This window comes from Tursiops truncatus, chromosome 7, assembly GCF_011762595.2.
Source record: "Tursiops truncatus isolate mTurTru1 chromosome 7, mTurTru1.mat.Y, whole genome shotgun sequence".
NCBI lineage: Eukaryota > Metazoa > Chordata > Mammalia > Artiodactyla > Delphinidae > Tursiops > Tursiops truncatus.
In genome coordinates, this window is record NC_047040.1 from 93726803 (window position 1) to 93749643 (window position 22841).

Genomic DNA, 22841 nt, shown 5'->3' on the forward strand with positions numbered 1-22841 from the left:
TGGTCTACTTTAAAAAACAGTGAAAGCAAAAAGAAAGTTGACCACAAGAGCTCTATATTCATGAAGTATAAATCATTCTTATCCCAAATTTCTTGTTTCTCAGTATGCTAAAACACTACTTTCTTGAAGGTAACACATCTTAAATTAGAATATTTATTTAATATGTATTTTAGAATTCAAACCATTATGTAAACATGATGTAATTAGTTTGCATAATTGCCTAATAATAAGAACAAGAGGGTAGCCTCATTGTTATGGATAGAGACATAAATCTCTCTGTCACAGCTTACATCATATAGTGCTATTATTAGGCATTTTTCTTGTTTACCTTTATGACTTCATTTCACTCAGTGAAAATAATTAACATGTACTGAGTATTCCCCATAGCCACTGTGCCAAGCCCTTAACACTCATGACCTTATTTAACCTTCACAGCTACACCATAAGGCAGATACTGTTACCATGCCCCCACTAAAGCTCAGGAAGATTAAATTGCCTGCCCAAGTTCATACAGCCAGTAAGTAGCAGAGTTGGGATTTGAACTCAGGCCTTTTTGCTGCAAAGTCTACCTTCATAACCTTGCCAAACTATACTAGTTGCATTAGAGTTAGCCCATTGTGGATCAACAGTTATTTGTGGAATGAAAAGAACATTGAAACACTTCAGTTTGGTTAGCTAGTGTTTATGGGATGTTTACTACTGTTACGGACCAGGGTTCTTGGCCTCCTTAATCAATAGAAATTGATCAGAGGCCAGACAAGAAATTCAGGCAAGGCTCTATTGGGGCCCCTGCTGCAGCAGGGGCGGGAGCGGGAACAAGCAACAGCTTCCCTTGCTTGCTCGCTCAGGGGGAGTGAGCTGGATCCTTATGTGGGGTGAGGGTAGGGGTGTGTCCAGGGGTCAGGCTGGAGTGGGGGCTTAAGTGGTCTGCCCACCCCTTCGGTGGTGTTTTGTGTAGGGAGCATGTGCAGTCGCTGCTTTTGCGCCCAACCCCCTGCTTTTGCTCCCGGCTCTTCAGAAGTGGCAGTTGGGCTTTTTGGTCTTTTTGCATCTTGGTGTCCATAATTTGCCCCAACTGCCATGCACACAGTTATTTTTAGTTTCTTATAGTTTCTTTGTATTTTGTTGCTGGAGGAAACGTTTGTTCAGGTGCAAGCATTGCAGCAAAGGGTCCCAGGTCCCATGTCCCAGCCTGTCTTACTATGTATAGGGTATTCAAAGATTATTAATTATATAAACAGTTATTAAGATTATTATGTATAATTCTTTCACGTTGCTGTACAGCAGAAACTAACACAACATTGTAGGGACTTCCCTGGTGGTCCAGTGGGTAAGACTCCAAGCTCCCAGTGCAGGGGGCCCAGATTCGATCCCTGGTCGGGGAATTAGTTCCCACATGCATGCCTCAACTAAAGATCCCACATGCCACAACAAAGATCCCGCATGCCACAACTAAGAGCCGGCACAGCCAAGAGAAAGAAAGAATCATCTTTCTCAAAAAAAAGAAAGGAAAGAAACTAACACAACATTGTAAGTCAACTATACTCCAATAAAAATTAATTTTAAAAAAGATTATATGAAATGCAAATCAAAACCACAAGGAGATACCACTTCACACCCACTAGAATGACTAAAATTAAAAAGACAGACAACATGTATTGGCACAGATGCAGAGAAATTAGAACATTTATACACTGCTGGCAGGAATGGAAAATGGTGCAGCCATTTTGAAAAACAGCCTGACAGTTTCTTAAAATGTAAAAACACAGATTTAATGTATGACTCAGCAATTCTGTACTCCTAAGGGAGTTGGAAACATATATCCACATAAAACCTAGTACATAAATGTCATAGCAGCATGCCTCATAATAGCCAAAAAATTGAGAACAGTCCAAATGTCTATCAGTTGATGAACAGATAAACAAAATATGGTATATATATATATATATATATATATCTCCATACAATGGAATATTATTCAGCCATAAAAAGGAGTGAAGTTCTGATGCATGCTGCAACATAGATGAATCCTGAAAACGTTTTGCTAAGTGAAAGAAGACAGACACAAAAGGCCACATGTTGTTTGGTTCCATTTATATTTAGTGGCCAGAATAGGCAAGTACATAGAGATATAAAGTAGATTAGTGGTTGCCAGGGGCTTGAGGGAGGGAGGGATGGGAAGAGGCTGCTTACTTGGTATGGGGTTTCTTTTTGAGGGTGATGGAAGTGTTTTACAATTAAACAGTGGTGATGGTTACATAATTATACAAAAGGCCCTGAATTAGACACTTTAAAAGAGTGAATTTTATAGTATATAAATAGATTACATCTCACTAAAGCTGTTATTTTCTTTTTTTCTGTTTTTCTTTTTTCTTTTTTTTTGGCTGTACCACACTGCAAGCAGGATCTTAGTTCCCTGACCAGGGATCAGACCCGTGCCCCTTGCAGTGGAAGCGCCAAGTCTTAACTACTGGACCGCCAGGGAAGTCCCTAAAGCTGTTATTTTAAAAAGACTATATGCTAGGTGCAAAGATAAGGAAAACAGCTAACTTTATTTTGGAGCTTACTCTGTAACTGGGAGAGATGATCATAAGCGAATCATTTTAATGCAATATAATAAATGTGAAAATAGAGATATATAACCAGGCTCTGGAAACATAGGATAGAATAAATAAATACTTGGGGCATGTGGGAAAGTTTCCCTTGAAAAACATCAGAGCTGGATTATGAAGAATGAGTTCAAAAGGAGTGGGTCCTGGTTCAGGCAGAGGGACCACCAAAAGCATGCCCCAAAGCCCAGTGATAGGAACAGACGTCCTGGGAATGGGAATTCCATGCAAATGTGTGAGTGCAGGGCACACTGAGAAGTGAGTCAAAGGAGAGGAAGCCTGAACCTTTGGCACCAATCAGATGGAGTGGAGCCCACGCATGCCATGCCAAGAAGTTGCACTGTATCCTAGGGAAGTAGTGTAGTGTCATCAGAGGCTTTTAAGCAGATAAATAGCATGGTCAGATTTCTGCTTTCTCAAGGTGCTCCTCGTGGCAGTGTGGGAAATGAATGGGAGGGAGAAGGGACAGAGATTCTTGGAGGCAGCGGGATCTGGGGAATGGATTTCTTCTGCCCTCCCTCCCATCCAGTTTGAACCTGTGGTAAAGGGATTTTCTGTTTCCACTCCTCAGGGGTTTCTCCCCAACCCCAGAGGAGGAGTTGTTAATCTCATTTTTTTCAGCCTGAGAACTTGGGCCACAGTTCAGGGCTAGTGCTTCACAGAGGCATGCTTCTCCTGTACTATGTCTCCACCGGAAGCAGGCCCTGTAGTCTTCTCTGTTCGATTTGGGGTGAGAAGTAGGAAGTCCCATTATGGCCTTGGGTTCTGGTTGGTTTTTTTAATGTACCTTTTACCAAATTTTACTTGGGTGCTTTTAGGCACTTACAGGTTTATTACTAAAGCCAGTTCCTTTTTTTTTTTTTTTTTTTTTTTTGCTGTACGTGGGCCTCTCACTGCCGTGGCCCCTCCCGTTGCGGAGCACAGGCTCCGGACGCACAGGCTCAGCGGCCATGGCTCACGGGCCCAGACGCTCCGCGGCATGTGGGATCTTCCCGGACCAGGGCATGAACCAGTGTCCCCTGCATCGGCAGGTGGACTCTCAACCACTGAGCCACCAGGGAAGCCCCAGCCAGTTCCTTTTTATTCATAAGGCTATTACTATATAAAAGTCTCCTTTGTCAGGGATTCCCAACCGGGGTATGGGGCACTAAACTGCACCCTGAACTCCTAACAGTGGTAGTAGGAATAGAGATAGAAAAATGCCAGACATTTCAGAGGTAGAATCATCATAGTGAGGCCTAGGAGGTACCTGTCTAACAGCAGCAGGTACAGGAGGAGTAGAAGGGATTGAAGCAGGCATTTAAGGGAGATGCCATAACCAGAGGCATGCCAGTAGGTAAGGGCAGGACAAATGGAAGCCATAGGAAGTGATCCAGTTTAGTCTAAAACTGGAGAATCCATAGCAGAGGACTTCATATTAATTTGGTAAACAGTGAAGAGCAAAGAGATTGTGATGGTAGAAGGTGAGCAGGCTTACGGGCAGAGTGAAGACCCTGCTCAGGCCCCCTGGAGTTTGAGGAGCCTCTGAACCACTCAGCTGATGTCTGTGAGGCATTTGGAGGTCAGGCCTAGAGCTTAGGAGAGAGATTATGGCACGTCGGCCCTGATGAATTTACCCCTGTCCGTCATGTTCTAGTGATCCGTGCACTGTGTTATATGTAATATTTTGCTGTGAATTCTAATTGCCCTTATTGAGGTGGCTGTTACCAAAGACATTTGCCTGCACTGCTTTTTTTTTTAATTGATTTATTTAATTTATTTATTTTTGGCTGTGTTGGGTCTTCATTGCGGTGTGCGGGCTTCTCATTGCAGTAGCTTCTCTTGTCGCGGAGCACAGGCTCTAGGCGCACTAGGGCTTCAGTAGTTGTGGCATGCGGGCTCAGAGCTCTAGAGCACAGGCTCAGTAGTTGTAGCGCACGGGCTTAGTTGCTCCGCAGCATGTGAGATCTTCCCAGACCAGGGCTCGAACCCGTGTCCCCTACATTGGCAGACAGATTTTTAACCACTGCACCACCAGGGAAGCCCAGCCTACACTGCTTTTGATGTCATCTTTAAAAATAAGTAATAACATTTTCTTTTTTACCACTTTGGTTTTTTAACCAGAGTGTTGTTTTATTTTGTTTGCTTTGTTTTCTCTATGCCCACAGAGAAAAACTTGTTGTGCCTACGAGTGGATCACTGCCAAAATTTTATTTAATTAGTACACGGGGATGGACATTGTGTGAAATCTGAAAAAGTCATTTCTTTTTTAGGAGAATTTAAATTCATTTTTCAGTTAGATGACTGAAACCCTACTTTTGTCACTGTATATCCCCTGGCTTGTTTAAATGTTAGTGAAGCCTTTTTACTTCCAGTTCCAATCATCAGTCGCCTGCCATTCAAGAGACCCGCAAGATGTCCCAGTCACCCATTTGTAAACGGTGGTTTTGTTAATTCTTTGGGGAACAGGAGAGGAAAGACATGAGGCAGTACTGGTTTCTCCCAGAGCTGCCCTTTGATCAAAGTCTATTAAACCCGACACCAGTGCTCTTGTTGGTGACGTGTGCTGCACTGGAATGGCACCAGGCTTTGAAGTGTTTTATTGTGTTTTATGAGTTTAACCAGATTTCCTTTTCCTCTCCTTCAGTTCTAATAACAGACTTTTAATCCTATCATCATGGCCAGGGGATTTGTCTCTAAAGAGCAGTTGTTTACCATGGTGCAAAACAGAGCAAATGTATTAGGTCCCTGAACCTTTCAAATAAACACACGCATTTTGCCACCTTAAGCATTTTGCAGTTTTTATTCCCAGCACTTCTCACCAAAAGCAATATTTCTTCTTTTGCTTTTCAAAAACAGTATTGAACAAAAGACAGGAACACAGTAACTGAGTGTCAGCTGTATAACTGAGGGCAGGAATATGTTCTTCTGTTTTCTACATTTCTTATTACACAGGCATGTTGACTTAACTGTATTTTCTCCAAAGCCTTGTGATAAAAATCACTATAATCTTAGATTGCTCCTCTTATTTAGAAACACCTACTTTTAAGTTCCTTATTCATCACACATTAAAAGGGTCACTTAATACAGTTTCTTTACAAATAGTCATGATTTACTGTAAGATTTATTGTAAGATAATTTACAAATATCTTGCTATCTTTAGTAATTTAACCAATGGACCAACAATTTCTTCTGACAAGGACAGCAGTAAGCTAAAAACAAAATCAGCTGGCTGAATCTTCTTTACCTCTTGTCTGAGGATGAAACTCGATTTTCATTAGTCCAGAGCTGCGGCACCGGAGATGATTTCATTCAACTCCTTGGTGATGACAGCTTGGCGGATGTGAGTTGGATGGACAATTTCAGGGGTTTCTCAGGCTCACTGAAGGCCTCTTGTGAGAGGCCCATGGATCCCAAGTTAAGAACTCCTATTCAGTAAACCTTTTAACCCTTCTCTGTTCCCACCTAATGCATGTAATTATCGTCAGGATGTGTCCCAGAGATTTTCTCACCTATTTCTCTGTCAGTCATAGCCATTGAATGTCAGAGAAACCTAACCAACCAACTTCCTGCCTGACTGCTCAGAGGCTTCAATCTAAAAACATACAACTGATAATATAGACCAGGTTTCTAATTGATTATCTCAAAGGAAGTCTTTATTATTCCTGTTAGGCCTTATGCTTCTGCCAGCCCTGTGGCTGGGGCACTAACTCGTAAGGTCCACTACCTGTAACCACATTCATCATTGTGCAGTTTAGCCATCATAACATTAAAGTCTACTGATTAATCTTGTCCTCTCCTTTTTCTAAAATTATACCTCAAGTGTATCCTTTGGTTCCCAAAATTATATAAAATGATCCCCTTTCCACCCACGGCTCCTTTTCTGTATTTTATATTCTCCAGTCTCACTTTATTTTTACCCAAGCAGCCATGATTTCAAAATTGCCCCCATACTGGCTACTCCCAGGCACTGTAAGTTAACCCTTGTTGTGGTGGAGGTATACATCAATTTCTGATTGCTGTCAGTCACTGCTAACCTTTACTCTCAACCTGCTTCTGATACATAATGGGAGTTTCTCAAATGCTAATTTCTAAAATTAGTCACTGCTTACATAGTAAATGAAGTTATTTTTAAAACGGCTTAATTAAATAGCTTAATTAAAGAGGTCAGCTGTAAGACCTGATATTTTAAGGCCCTGAGAATTTTTTTTAAGATTTCTTAGGTTTTGGGGAGGGTTGTTTTTTTATAAACAAATCTGAAATAATCTTTTTAATTTTTATTTTTTGGTGGCGGGGAGATGGAGGGATTAAAACGTTTTGGACAGCTGGAAACAAATCCTTTAAAATGTAGCATGGGACGAAAGATGCTGATGTTATTATTCAGCATAGGTGACAGTGGCCTGCTTTATATATTTTATTTATTTTACTTCTTGTATTCTTTGTTTTTGACATTTTATTTAGCTGTTTTACTTGTTCCTCTTTAAAAAGCATATCTAGGAGAAGGGCCAGTTGAGGGAGTGGGGTAAGGCAGTAAACTGAAAATAAACATATTAACTGGAAGACTCCATTATCAATGGTGAAATCCTTAGCACCCTTCTCCTGATCAGCCCCCAGGTCACTGGTAGCCAGCATTGTATCCTTCCGGCAGGAGATTGAAGGACTCCTTTCTGGAGAAATCGACTGGACCCAAAAAAGACTATGGAGCCTGAAAGGGACCCCCTGACAAACAGTCACTGATGACCTTTAGTGAGGTCCCCCACTTGGAATTTCCAATGGCATTTTAGTGTCTTATTCTTAAATGTGAATGGACAGTGAAGGCCACCAAGTTTGGAGGAAATCCTCTCATGGGTGATGCAGAGACAAAAATAAGCATGCAAGACAAGAAAGGATACAAAAGAAGCAGAGATGGTGTAATGAGCTGAAGTAAACAAACAAAGAGCCTTTCATTGATATTCACAGAGAAGTAAAAGAAATTACTGCACCCAAGAAACAAGAACAAGGAAAGGGAAAAATCAGAGAACGAGGAAAAGCTCTTAGAAATTGAACTTGTAATATCAGAAAATAATAATCTGACAAGGATGGAAAGGAAGATAATGAGGAAATCACACAAAAAGTAAAACAAAGAGAAATGGAAAAGTGTGCAAAAAAGTGAAGAAGATCAAATGATCAGTTCAGAAGATTTTGCCTAATAGGAATTCCAGAAAGAAAAGACAGAGACAACACAGGAAGAAAAAATAATATAAGAAAATCTCCCAGATCTGAAGGACATGGGTTTTTCTGATTGAAATGCTCCCTGAGTACCTAGGATAATGAATGGAAACCAAAACACAGGCACACTAAAGCCACTACTCTCCTGGCTTTTCTACCCTTCTTACTGTTCCTTCTGTTCCCTTCCTCGGTATCTCTTCCTCCTCGTTCCACCCTTAATGTCGCTCTGCTCATGTCCATGACTTTTGCTTTTTCTTACTTCCTCCTCCCTTTGTTCATGACATCCAGGCCTCTGACTGTAACCACCTCTGTATGTCAGTGGTTCCCACATGTGCAAATCCAGGTGTCTCTTTCCCTTGAACTCTGGACCTGCTTCCTGGAACTCGCTACCCTGGCACACACCAGTCCTCACACATGTCTAAAAATGAACTTTTATTTCCTTACCTCTTCTCTTTTTGTCTTCTAATGAGCCCATTTATCTTCCTATATTCCCTATTACAGTAACTGAAAATGTCATCCCTGCAATGGAGTCCGAGTATCACTGTGGTCCCCTCCATCTTCCTCACCCCTCACGTTCAATCAGTATGTCCTACTCTATCTACTTGGTGATAAGCCCCGTGTGTCCTAAGTTCCTAGGCAACCCTCCTATTCCTTCATTCTTATGTATGAGGTCATTGGAAATTTGAGGAGGAAATCTGTGGCATGAAAAATGTGAACAAAAATAAACTAATACAAGAATTGATCATAGAGATAACTTTTTAAAAACTAATTTGTAGTTTTAGATTTGAGATGACATTGCAAATATAAATAAAATCAGAATACTATTTTTAAAAAAAAGGAACAAGAAGGAACTTCTAGATATTAGAGGGAATTCCCAGTGGTTAGGACTCAGCGCTTTCACTGCTGGGCCCCGGGGTTCAGTCCCTGGTCGGGGAAGTAGGAATCCTGCAAGCCACGCACTGCAGCCAAAACAAACAAAAAACAAAACAAAAAAAGAACACAGATGTTAAAAATATGACTGCCAAACTAAAATAATGTTATGGAAGGGTTGAAAGATAAAATAGAGCTAAACGCCAAGAGTTTAGAGGGTAAAAAGACAAAAGGAAGGAAAATATGAGAACAAAAGATGGCATAAATATCTAGGTTCAACATTCTGCTAACAGGAATTCCAGAAAAAGATAAAAGAGAAAATGAAGAGGAAGAAACTATCAAGGAAGAATAGAAGTTTCTAAAAACTAAAGATGATCAATACTATACAAAATTAATAAGGTGTTCAGGGTGCTGGGCAGAAAGCATATAGATATAGATGACACAGATAGAGATATATAGACATTGATCATTGTGAAATTTTAGAATACCAGGGATAAAAAGGCCCCAGAAGGCTCTAAAATGAAGAAAGAGTTTGCAGCCTACAAAGGAACATTGTCAGTATCATCAGATGTTGGAAGAAATAGAGCAATGTCTTTAAAGATTTTGAAGAATTGTATGCCCAACAAAACTACTGAGAGTTAGGGCAAAATCAGGTCATTCATTTCCAGACATGTACAGGGACTCAGAAAGTTAACCTGTCGTGTAAAATCATTGTGGTTTAACTAGAAATAGCCGGTAGAATTTGTTCACATTTGCTGAACATTTGCCAATATTTTCAAAATTCTATAAGCTCTCTTTGCAGTCCTATTATATGGAATAGAACATTCTCTTTAGATGCATAACTCTCTTTGTATCCTTGTTACTTTTTTAACACCAAACTCCATTAGTCTGATAATCTCTCTGCTTTCCTCCACCCTTTCTTAGAATTTCCCTTGTGCATTGTTTTAAAAATCTTGTCTTATTGATTTCATTCTTTATATTTTAATCTAAATTCTGTAACTTCCACAACTTATTAGATAACTTTTTAATAGTATATGAGAATATATAAATAACAGTCATACAAAATCAAAGTTGTACATTATTGGGGGGTGGTACCTTTTTTCCTATAATATATGTTTTAATTTTACCAATATGGGAACAACATAAATATTCCTTCTTCTTTTCTTACCTTTTTAACCTTTTTTGAAATTAAAAAATTTGTGATTATATATAATCGTAAAATTTGCATAATTTTATTTTACATAATTTTACATAATTTTACATAATTTGCCTGGTGGCGCAGTGGTTGAGAGTTGCCTGCCGATGCTAGTGGTCATGGGTTCGTGCCCCGGTCTGGGAAGATCCCACATGCCGCAGAGCGGCTGGGCCCTTGAGCCATGGCCGCTGAGCCTGCGCATCCGGAGCCTGTGCTCCGCAATGGGAGAGGCCACAACAGTGAGGGGCCCAAGTAACGCAGAAAAAAAAAAAAGAAAGAAAAAAAAGATAATTGTTAAATTGTGTCTATTAAAGAAGCTGTTCTAATTGATATCTTTAATGCTATTTGAAAAATACTCCCTGGTCAGGAAAGTATTTTAATATGAAAAACATATTGTTTATGAACATTGTTCGTGTTTATGGTTTGGTCATGAAAACATTTTTCTAGGTCTTGATTGACTTGAAATTTTTAAACACACAGTTGCCTCCTTTCCTTGACATACATCTAGAGCAGATAGTTTATAAAGTATATTTTTATTATATAACTCATATAGCCAAGTTACCTAACTTCTCTAAAGCTTTAGTGTCCTCATCTGAAATATGGGAAGAATAACAGTACTAGTACCTGCCTCACAGAGCTAGCATGAGGATTAAATGAGTCGATTTATATAAAGTACTTGGCACATTGTAAGTGCTAAAAAAAGTTAGAAAGTATATGGAGGTGTTAGTGGTATTCTACATGTATGGATATATGAAGAGTCATTGCATGATTGAATTCATTTCCAACAAGAGATTCAAAAGATAAAGGAATATGGCCAATGAAAAGAGTTTGTTAACCTGTTTCATTTAGGAAGAACATACTCAATAGCCTCTTAATTTAATACCTTTATTTTTCCTAGTTTGAAAAAGAAAAACAGCATGATATTCGATCATTCTTTTTACCAAACCCTAAGAAGAGACAGTTGGTGACCTCCTGTGATGAATCAAGGGTCTTCCAGGAGAAAAATACTGTAGTACCTGCAGACCTTGGAAAAACAGCTACAAGAGATTATGAAAGTGATCTTGAACCTGAAGCTAAAAAAATGAAATCAGTCACCACCGATGACCACTGCAGTCCCCTGGAGGAGAAACCATCCCAGCCCGGGCAGACCAAAGCTCCGCTCATGGACAGGGTCTGTGAGGCCAAGGCCCAGGCCACCACTCCACCCCTTCCTGGTGAGGGCTGGCAGTGTGCTCTCTGCACCTATATTAATAACTCAGTGTTACCTTGCTGTGAAATGTGTGAGAATCCTCAGGGCAGTGCCGGTGAGTACACAGAGGGCAACCATGAGGGGGGCTGTCAGTGGTGTCCTCAGATAACCTGTGCTTTTAGAGACAACTGCTATCATCAGAGATCTGTGTGACTGGGTACCAACTTTAGCTTTTAAGCTGGAGGAAGAACTTCACATAGTGAAGACTGTGAATTTATCCCCTTGTGGAATGTGAAAATCTCCCAGTTCTGTCAAGAATGTATATCCCCCAGCGTCTGTGACATGGCATTAATTTGGCACAAATGGACATTTCTGATTAATGCCAACAGGATGTGAATTCAGTGGGCAGGAATAGAAGCTCTGTTGCTATGGCAGCAAATATGCCTTATAGTCATAGACCTGCTGTTTTCTTTCTTTTGTAGATAATACTTGTTTTTAAATAAATTACAGATTATTATTTTTAATAGCAAAATGAATCCAGCGTAGCTTCTTTGCCTAGTAAAATATACATTGTGCCAATGTTTCTTCCATGACAAATCATAAAAATTCCTCTATAGATCTTCTTTTAAAAACCAATTTCCTGTATATTTTATGAATTTATTCTTTTCTAAAACATGCTATTTAAAACTAGAAATCATAAACATACCCCAGAGTATATTTTTCTAGCATGATATGCCATTTTCTGATGTTTTATTTTTGAAATGATTATTAACAACTGTGGTTGTCTTAAGAAAAGATCATCAGTATTCCTTTTGTTTCCAATTTTAGAGACCATTTTTATGGCAACTGAAAATGCCAAGTTGACCGTTTTGGAAACTGGAAAAGATCATAAATAAAATAAAATTTTATCAACTGTAATAATTATACACATCCACTTTTCCATCTTATGTGAATTATTCTGAGTATTGACATTAACGAAGACTCAGCAAAGATAGAAGCTCTGATGCTCCAGTTCCTTCCTGCCTTCCTTGCTCTCCTCTGCCTTAGTTTTGATGTGAAAGAAAATGTAATCAGTAGCTGAGTCTTTCCTCCTTCAATTCTGGGTGTTCCTACCAAAACTGACAAGTCTGCCATCTGGGTGGTTATATTTGTAATGTGGACACCTGTTGTCTATGAACTAAATTGGAGCCACAAGCTTATTCCATATAATATCTCCCACAATTTGCATTATCTCATTCAATTTCCAACTGCTACAGGCAATAAAAATAAAATATCTCGTGACTACAAAATAATATCAGTTCACATGAAGTCTATAAATTGAGTGACTGAGCAATAAAAATCATAGTTTAATAGGGTTTTTTCTTTTTTTTTAATTTTTGACTGAGTTGGGTCTTTGTTGCTGAACGTGCGGGCGTTCTCTAGTTGCGGCAAGCGAGGGCTACTCTTCCTTGTGGTGTGTGGGCTTCTCATTGCGGTGGCTTCTCTTGTTGCGGAGCACGGGCTCTAGGCATGCGGACTTCAGTAGTTGAGGCTCACGGGCTCTAGAGCGCAGGCTCAGTAGTTGGGGCGCACGGGCTTAGTTGCTCCACGGCATGTGGGATCTTCCCGGACCAGGGCTCAAACCTGTGTCCCCTGCATTGGCAGGTGGACTCTTAACCGCTGCACCACCAGGGAAGTCCTAAAAGGGTTTTATAGTTCTGATTTTTCTCTGTGATACTAAGAGCAGCAATGAAGATTTCTAGAACCATGATTTAATAAGCAAACTGTCAAGCAGTCTAAGAAAAACAAAACACCTTTTGTGAATATGAAACAGTCTGATTAAGAGCAATACATATTCTTTCTTTTTTCTTTAAATCAATCTATTTATTTATTTATTTACTTTTGGCTGTGTTGGGTCTTCATTGCTGTGCGCAGGCTTTCTTTAGTTGCAGCGAGCAGGGGCTACTCTTCGTTATGGTGCGCAGGCTTCTCATTGCGGTGGCTTCTCTTGTTGCAGAGCATGGGCTCTAGGCGCGCAGGCTTCAGTAGTTGTGGCACACAGGCTCAGTAGTTGTGGCGCATGGGCTTAGTTCCTCCGCAGCATATGGGATCTTCCCGGACCAGGGCTCGAACCCGTGTCCCCTGCATTGGCAGGCGGATTCTTAACCATTGTGCCACCAGGGAAGTCCCCAAGAGCAATACATATTCTAAGTAATGGTGATATTACTGTGTATGATAGTTATAATTATTAGATTAATACTACTGCAGTTTGACATAATGATTTCCAACCTTGGTGTGGTTGCATCCCAAAAGCATTAAAAAGCAGAATTAATTCTAATCCATCTACATTTTAGTTTAGTTTATTATTTTAAACTTTTTATTTTATATTGGAGTATAATTGGTTAACAATGTTGTGTCAGTTTCAGGTGTATGACAGAGTGACTCAGTTATAGTATACATGTATCCATTCTTTTTCAAATTCTTTTCCCAGTTGGGTTGTTACATAATATTGAGCAGAGTTCCCTGTGCTGTACAGTAGGTCCTTGTTGGTTATCCATTTTAAATATAGCAGTATGTAGATGTCTATCCCAAACTCCCTAACTATCCCTCCCCCCCCATAATTCATCCAAATTTTTAAATCAATACCTGCCATATAACAGTTTGAGGAAACAGTGGAATTCAAAAACTTAAAGGAGCAATATTAAGATATAGGACTGGAAAGTCCTATAAAGGTTGCTAATGCAGTCTCTAGTATGTTAGATAAAATTTGGTATAATATACATTGAACACTAGTATTGTGCTTTGTTCTTAACAGCTAGTGCTTATACTCAGCATCTTATAGCTCATATGCCCAGATTGGATGTATCTTGAATTCCAGATTGGATGTATCTAGTGGCCTATGTAACATCTCCACCTGGATGTCCAAATGGGTACCTCAAGCTTAACTTGTCCAAAATGGAATTCTTGATTCACCACCACCACATCTAACACTAAATCTTCTCTCCTCCCATCTTCCCCACATCGTGTTAAAAAAACCTAGAGGCAGCATCTTTGATTCTTCCCTCTCCTGCCACTTCATGAAGTTCTGCTAGTATAACCTCTACAATATACCTTGATTCCAGCCACTTCATCTTCACTGCTACCGTCCCACTGGAAGCCACCATCATCTCTCTCTCAGGACCTCAGAAGCCTCCCTGAGGCTGGTCCTTCTCTACACAGCAGAGTGATCCTTTAAAAACTCAGATCATTACATTCCTTTGCTTAAAACCCTTTAATGGCTTCCAGTTACACTAAGAATCTAATCTAAGAATACAGGCCCCCTGGGGCCAGGCTTCCTAGATTCCTGAGCAGCTCTCAGCTCAAAAGGGCCTGCTGACTTTTCTCCTCCTACCCCATCCCCTTACTCACTTACTCTCTTTATCTGAAAAGATCCTATTTGTTTACCTGTTTATTTCTGCCCCTTGGAATGGAATCCCCAGGAAGCAGGGAAATTTCTGTCTTGTCTTCTGCTCTGCCTCTCCAGCACCTAGAGTAGTACTTGGTCTTTAGTGACTCCCGATGCATGTTTTGAAAGAAAGAGCAAACATTGTTGACTTTGTTTCTTTTTATAAAACCTAGCTGTGACTTTTTTTTAACCTTACTTTTCTATATTGGGCTTAGAGTACATAATGACTTTACCTAAATGTAAATTATTTGTTTGATTTTAATAAACAAATTAATTTGTTTATTTGTTGTATAAATTTGTTCTACAAATAGATAGCCTCCACCACACCCAGTATAAAAACAGAAACGAGAAAGATGATTCTCGGAAAGACACCTCCGAAAAAATATGGACTAGTTCTGACGGGGAAAAACAAGTCCTTGCACATTCAGCACCTGAACCGTTAGCTGAGAGCCAGGAAGAAGTTTCAAAAACTGAGGGTGAGGACAGACTCACACCCCAGCCAGGTGATGGTAAGTCTTGCTTCCATTTCCAGGATCCAAATAATAACCATATACGTAGACACATAATACTGTTAGTAGACTTGCGATTACTACCTTGTTCCAGGTTCCTTGTATTCCCTTTTGTATTAAAAATACCAACTACTTGTAACTACATACATAAGCACCAGATGGCTGGAAGAGCAGAGCTGCTGACATTCAGATGTTACACAGAGAGCTAAACCCATACGTGGCCGCATGTACTATCTCAGGCCTGTTTCCCGGCCTCCACCGAGCCTGGCCCATTCTCCCGGTGAGAGGGTGGTTTTAATGTTTGGGGGTTCCTTTGGACCATGTGGATTGTTGTAAGATTGACAAATTATTAACAGCCACTTAGGAGGTCATTAACCCTTCACACATGAATTTCTTTTAAATGGCTACAATTAATTGGCATATTTTATATTTAGGGTTTTGAAGGTTTTTTTTTTTTTTAATAATTTCAAGACTGTGTGAATCATGACTGTGTTTGGAACCAGCCATGTAGTGTCTCAGATTTATTTACTTTTTTGTTGTTTCCATTCATCGTTTATAGCTGTGATGGTTGGCAAATACCAGCCTATATGTCATACATCACTCTTTATGGGCCAACTGGCAAAAGATTGTGAGTACTTTTGGGTTATTTTCTTTGTTACTCAGTTGGTGACCATAGTAACCCACAGGTTGATGTTCTCATTATAACAACCCCAAAATGGTTGGGATGGACTGTCAGTTTTTCTTTTAAGGTAGTTGCTGTTAAACATAGATAATTTAGAGTTGGGTTCATAGGTCTTAAATGAAATGTTCCTTTAAGTATTTCTGAGCTCAGGGCATCCTCCTTTCTTCTTTACTCAGCTTTCCTTTCCTCTAATTCCTCAAGGTCTTCCCAGAACTGTCTTACAATGGATCCTGTTTAGATCTGTTCATTTTAACGGCCTTTAAGTAGACAATGTAGACTCAGACTCTTTGTCTCTAGTTTCCTTGTTCTTGCTGTGACAGTCCCTCCAGTGGTGATGAAGCTGTTGCTCTAGGATAGCGTACTGCTCAGTTAACTAAACATCAGACTCAGAATCAGCAACTGGCAATTGTCGTCAGCTGGGCCATGAGTCTCTCCATCTATGGCAGGGAAATACTGGCATATTAGTTACAAATTGGTCCCTTGATGAAGATATATGTTAGCTTTACTTACACATACTTTTCAAAAATCACTAGACTTTTATTTATTTATTTACCAGAGTATACTTGCTTTATAATACTGTGTTAATTTCTGCTGTGCAGCAAAGTGAATCAGCCACACGTGTACATATATCCCCTCTTCCTTGGGTTTCCTTCCCATTCAGATCACCACAGAGCATTGGGTACAGTTCCCTGTGATATACAGTCTGTTTTCATTAGTTATCTTTTTTTTTTTTTTTTTTTTTTTTTTTTTTTTGCGGTACGCGGGCCTCTCATTGTTGTGGCCTCTCCCGTTAACGGAGCACAGGCTCCGGACTCACAGGCTTAGCGGCCATGGCTCACGGGCCTAACCGCTCCGTGGCATGTGGGATCTTCCCGGACTGGGGCACGAACCCATGACCACTAGCATCGGCAGGCAACTCTCAACCACTGCGCCACCAGGGAAGCCCCATTAGTTATCTCTTTTATACATAGTAGTGTATGTATGTCAATCCCAATCTCCCAATCCACCCTACCCGCCTTTTCCCCCTTGGTATCCAAAAACCACTAAACTTTTAAAAATTCTGTTCTGCTATTGAAACTTGCATTGACCTCATCCAGTAGACAATGCCAGCATTTCCCCCATACCTATTCCCTCTTCTCTCTCTCTCTTTTTTTTTTTTTTAACTTCTCAAATCACTGGACTGAGACCGCCACAAAAGCGATATGCTTCACGTCTACTCACTAACATGAATTTCCTTGAAAAACAGAAGGAAGACAGAGAAGGCACATTATAGTAAAATGCTTCTTCTATCCACATATGCTCTTTTAGAACCAGAACGGTATATACCATGCTGGAACTGTAGTTTCGTTCTAACTGGAATTCTAGGGGTCTGGAAGGATGGCTGTATCTTCAAAAGATGCATTATCTGTAGTTTCAAACCATTAAATTATACTTCATGAAAACAATGAAAAGAAAAATATGTCCCCTAATGTAGCTACTAGCTACCAAGAATGTCAACTGACTTGGAGTTGTTCTCGTAATTCTTTTTATCAAAGAATGACTTCTGATCTTTAAGCATTAATGCGTTAACCGTAGTTCTTCAAATCTGGAGACACAGTGATTATGAGATGCACTTACTTTATGTACATTAAAAAAGAAAACAACTCTGTCAATTAAGCTACGACACAATAAATTAATGATAGCCCAGACCAGATCATAAGACCCTCTGTTGCTTTGACATCACTTGCATTTGTTCTGAGGGATCTGGCAGCTTCTCCTGCCTTCCCTTGCCTTGCTTGGCATGTAATAGACAACCCTTTTGCACATTTCAGTATTCAAATATAACACATCTTTCTCTGTTTGCAGTGATCTCCCTTTCTTAGGTCCCGTGAAGCACTTGGTTATTCCTTGGCAAGAATAAGAAATTTCTCAATGAGAAATTCTGGTTATTCCTCTGGTGATATATAGTTGCTTCTTTAATAACAAATTTATGCTCTTCTGCTCTGTGTCCGAGTTTTTCGTATACATGATAACTTTTCATTTCAATCCCAAACCATAGTGAAACATTTTGAAGACATTTTAAAGGTAATTAAACTTAATACTCAGTAACAACAATGCTTGTATCTCAAGTGTAGTGTCAAAGTGACAACGATATTGTAGTTATGACTAAGCTTATGCTCAGGCAGTGACAACTTCCTCACAACTGCCACCTGGCCAACCATGGTTGTAAAATGCCACGATTATTGACTGTAAGACATGCCAATTTCAGAGATGTTAAAGTGTGGGAAAAAATGTACATTTTGAATTTATGAAATATGGGAATAATCCACAGTCCAAGTTTGTAAAGTGACTGATGCCTTGATTAGAAAAATTAAAATAGATGACATTGCTAAATAGAATCTCAAACAAATCATAGACTTCTAGATCTGGAAAAATACCTTAAAAGGTCACTGAGGAGCTATGGCAGAGGTTAAGAGCACAGGCTCTGGAGCCAGATTACTGGTCTCTTACTAGTGGCTTTGGGCAGATTAATGTGCCTCAGTTTCCCCCTCTGTAAAATGCACTACTTAATTTCTGAGAGTTGTTAATATGTGTACTTGGAACAGTACCTGGCACATTTTAAGTGCTTGATAAGTGCTAACTGTAATTATTATTTAGATCTGCTTGAATAACCCTATTTCTCTTGCAGAATATATTGGTCAGTAGGACTGAGAAAGGAAAAATAAAGAGGGATTATCAGAAAGGAGGCTTCTCCACTCATCTCCTTTTGTGAATGTGAGGCACCAGGCCATAGGCCATCAGTCATTTAGGTGGCCCTCGACACAGCTGTATTGCTGCTGATAATCAAAATGGTGCTCCTTCAGTCTTAACTTAAACCCTCTCTAGCAACAGGAATAGATTCTAGAAGCCTTCAAGATCGATAAGGACTCTTGAGGGGCAGGAAGCTCTCCCTTATGCCTGACTCTTATCTTTTTAGCGAATGCTGAATTTCTTTTTTTCTTGTTGGGTCATTAGCAACAGTTCAAAGCAACTGGTTACCACATAAGCCAATCTGCTCTTAGATGGCCTACCATGTTTTATTTCACACCCAGACACATGTACGTTGTCAAATATGTTGATATATTTGTTATAGCCATTTCATCATCCTAACCCACAGAAGATTAGAATAAGCTGTTTTGGACAGAGGGCAGATTCACCTTCAGGTTCTTTTTTATCTTGTTTATTAGAACAGTTGAAGAGTACGGACACTTTGCCAGTGTGTGATACCTTAATGTTTTGTGCGAGCAAGAACACTGACCGGATTCACGTCTATACTAAGGTAAGCATCATGTGGATTCTGGAAACATACAAAAGGCTTCCTTTTTTCATGTTTCAGTGGAGATAATTAATTTTATTAGCAATGAGATAGGCATCAAGTTCTTTTCCTCCTTAAAGCTAATTTTCAAATTCCTCTGTTAAATCTAAAGGCAATGAGAGGTAAACAGCATAGTAGTTAAGAGTGTAGACTTCAGGGCCAGGGTGCCTCAGTTCAAACCTGTCACTGACTGTGGAATCTTGGACACAGTACTTAACTGCTCCGTGCCTCAGTCTCCTCAACTGTAAAATATGGAGGAGTTGTTGCCAGGACAAAATAAGCTAATTCCTGTAGGGGACTTAGCGCAGTGCCTGGCCGTCATGAGCTCTCACTCAGAGTTGGCTCCTGCACTGATCCTGCAGCTACAGCAGCAGTAGCGTCTCTACAGAAGCCTAAGCCTGCCCATCCGTGTGGAGTAAACCCTAGGAAGCTTTAACAATATGATTGCTCCGATTCCCGCCATAGCCCGGGTTAGCAGCACTCAGACTTTTCAGGACCTCTCTGCACTCCTAAAATTTGTTGAGGACCCAAAGAGCTTTTGTTTATGTGGGTTATATCTATTGATGTTTACTGTTTGAAATTAAAATGGAAACACTTTAAAATATTTGCTTAAGAGTAAGTCCATTACATATTTATAGAAGAAGCATATTTTTATGAAAACGAATTATATCTGCCAAAACAAAAACAGTGTTCAGTGAGGAAAGTGGCATTGTTTTGCAGTTTTAGCAATTTCCTCTGAAGTCTCAGTAGAAGACAGTGGGATTCTCAGATCTGCCTGTGCATGGGAAACTTCACTGTACATTCAAAAGAGAATGAGAGTGAAAAAGGCCAATGATGTACTATTATTATAAAACTCTTGTGACTCTCTGGATCTTCTGAAAGGGTCTTGCAGACCATGTGAGAATCTTTGGTCGAGAATAACTAGTGTGAGTGTTTGAGAGAAAAAATTGCTAAGATTATGAACACTTTTGTTTGTTCTATGGTTTCAAACCTCTAATCTTCATAAGTATCATAAAATAGTATTTGTGCGTTTTTAAACTCATGGGTCACCCTATTGAAAGAATGCCTTTTTGGTCTTGTTTTGTTTTGTTTTGTTTTTTGGCTGTACCACACGGCATGCGGAATCTTAGTTCCCCGACCAGGGCTAGAACCCTCACCCATCCTGTCCTCCACAGTGGAAATGTGGAGCCCTAACCACTGGACTACCAGGGAATTCTCAGAATGCCTTTTTAAAGATAACTTAGGTTGGAGCTGCCCAAACTCAGTTATGGGTTTTCTGCTAAACCAAATATTAGATACAGATAGATGGTGTACCACGTAATAATCTTCAGTTCTAACTGAATATTAGAAGATACTGCTAGAAGATTAGAGATGGCTAGGATCCTGAATACCAGAAGCCCCAGGCAGCCTCCACTGTGGGACCACCACCAAGAGCGATACTGAGAATGAAGACAGGACACGTTCCCCTTAAAGGCTTGGACTTTGGTCCACCATGTGGAACCTCTAGACTCGGGGAGCACCAAGCACCCCTCTGCTCACCTAGAGACAGGTCTAAGTGCCTGCGCTTCCTTGTCCCCTCATATGGGGAGTTCCAGGCTGTGCTTCTCAAACCATCATGTCTACATGATCTGAGAATAACAGAGAACGGATCCCCCAGGTGCTGGAAGGTCCAGAAGCCGGAAGGCGGACCCCAGGCAGAGCACGTACAGGAATTCAGAAGCCCTTAAACTTTTTACTCTCAGTGAAGCCTCTGCATCCTGGATCATCTGATCAGGGTGTTTCCCCCTTGGGTGGAGACCGGAGAGAAACTGCAAACTCCTGGTAGAGAGTGGAGTGTGCCCACCGCCGGGCAAATACCGTGGCCTCCCTGACCCACATTCTGGCTCGAACGCCCCACCTGTGCACTAGTCTCAAGTGCATTTTTATGACTCTTCTAAATACTTACATGTCCCCTTGCCATGAAATGTTGTTCAATCAGTTTTCTAAACCTGAGACACTAAGCAGATGCAATGTCAACAGGGATTTTCACAGCTACAGGAGAGTTCAGATGAAAGCTTTCCTTTTTACCTTAGGAGATCTGAAATAAAATCTAGAAACAGAAATTTGGATAAAAATCCTAGTTCAGTGCCTAAAAGAGCACCCTTTAAAAGGAGGAGCAGTAACAGATGTTTAGCATCTTATGTCATGTTAATAGTATACCTCTAAAGAACTGTTCATTTCAGCCAGAATCCCGTGTCTAATGCAGAGTTTAGAGTAATGATTACATATCTAAACTTTTAATCACTATGTAAGTACTTTTTGTATGTTTTTTCCCCCAAAGTGATGTGGGAACTGTAACGTTACCTCTTGGCTGAGAGAATTCTATAGAATGTGGGTTCAACTATTGTTTATACAGTAGATATCCGTATACAAAGATTCTTCTTTCCCTTTGTAAAAGAAATACTTCATGTTTAAACCTCGTATTTGACTGACCACACCCCTCTGCATGGGATCGCTTACCCTTAAGATTGAATGCAGTGAGGACACCCAGAGGGCGTGAGAGCCTGGCCCTCCTTCTCCACTCAGCGTTCTTTCAGGGGAGCTGTGTGGGTGGAATCTTGTCTAGAATGAGCCTCCTCAGTTTATCTTTTAGGAGACTGGGCATGCGATGCCATAATAGAATTCTTTACTTTTAAAATAATTATTAGTGCCTACAGACAAAATGTATTAATATTGCCTTCCTAATCTATAATCAGGATGGAAACCAGATGAACTGTAATTTCATTCCTTTGGATATAAAATTAGACCTTTGGGAAGATTTACCAGCAAGCTTTCAGCTGAAGCAAAATCGCTCCCTGGTAAGAATAGTCCTGCGCGTTTGTTCTAAATGAAAATTTGTTGAGTAATTTTAGTGACCTTTTTTGAGGTTAATAAAAGCAGAGCACTTTGTGGCCCGTTGCAGAGTCAAATCACTGGTTGCATTTTAATCAGTCCAGGCAGTGCCTATGAATTACCCCGGTGCTAAGAATAAAATGAAATCTGTTTCCTTGGCGAATGATCACACCTAGGTTTGCTGTTTCTGTGTATAGAATCATCCTCACATCATTTAATTTCTCATTCACAGGATTAGCAACTGTGATGTTTGTATCTGACAGAACCACCTTTTATCTTTGTAGATTAAGTTCTAACACTGACAAGCTCTGAGAGCAGGGATAATACCGCTTGGGGTGACTCCATTCGTTGCTGCAAGCATGTGTGTGCAGCCGCAGGCCACATACCCGTTGGGGAGTCCTTAGTTCTCCTCTGTGGCTGATTTATCTTCACTGCTAAGAAGGGTCAGCATCGCAGGGGCTGAGCCAGCAGGCAGTGTACCACTTTTTACAAGAAAATAGTGATTATGTTTTTGCCCTTTGAGCGGAAATGAAACATTGCCCTTGGTTGGCTGCACCTGTCTCAAAGGAAAAGGTAGCCATGAGCTCTTTTCTTTGGTATCATGTAATCTTGATTCTCAGATTGCCAGAAAATAACCAATTACCTATAAGTGACCAATAAGTAAGAGTAATGGCAACCCTAATAAAAGGTGCCAGATTTATTATTGATGGCTTCTTTCCTGTGAGAATTTAGGTAGTCAGGTACAAGCGATGCTCAGATGTTGCACTGTGACTGTCACCACCACAAGACCCACTGTCCCCAAGACCAGTTTTGCCTCGGCCACTGGTGGGGTGTGTCTTTCCAACAGCCAGACCACTTTTGGTCTCTATGTGCATTAAAGACATAGGCTGAGTGTCCTGAAGCGTGCCTTTAGAGAGTCTATGGCTTAAACGAGACCTATGCAGAACTGGCCATAGATAGTTCACAATAAG

The 22841-nt window shown here is 40.3% G+C and overlaps 1 protein-coding gene across 8 annotated transcripts in view; it reads left to right on the forward strand.

Annotated features, from left to right (window-relative positions):
- Positions 1–21884, forward strand: part of ZRANB3 (zinc finger RANBP2-type containing 3) — a 228935-nt gene extending 207051 nt beyond the window's left edge. For 6 of the 8 annotated variants that reach the window (XM_073807755.1, XM_073807756.1, XM_073807753.1 and 3 more), the window contains 4 exons: positions 10760–11165; positions 14786–14983; positions 18872–18963; positions 21735–21884. In XM_073807755.1, coding sequence (XP_073663856.1) covers positions 10760–11165; positions 14786–14983; positions 18872–18963; positions 21735–21869 — 831 coding nt within the window. In that variant the 3' untranslated portion in view covers positions 21870–21884. Of the gene's footprint in view, positions 1–10759; positions 11166–14785; positions 14984–15542; positions 15612–18871; positions 18964–21734 lie in introns of those variants that run through there. The other 2 variants (XM_033860228.2, XM_033860227.2) reach the window with 2 other exon arrangements.
- The last annotated feature ends 957 nt before the right edge of the window (positions 21885–22841 follow it).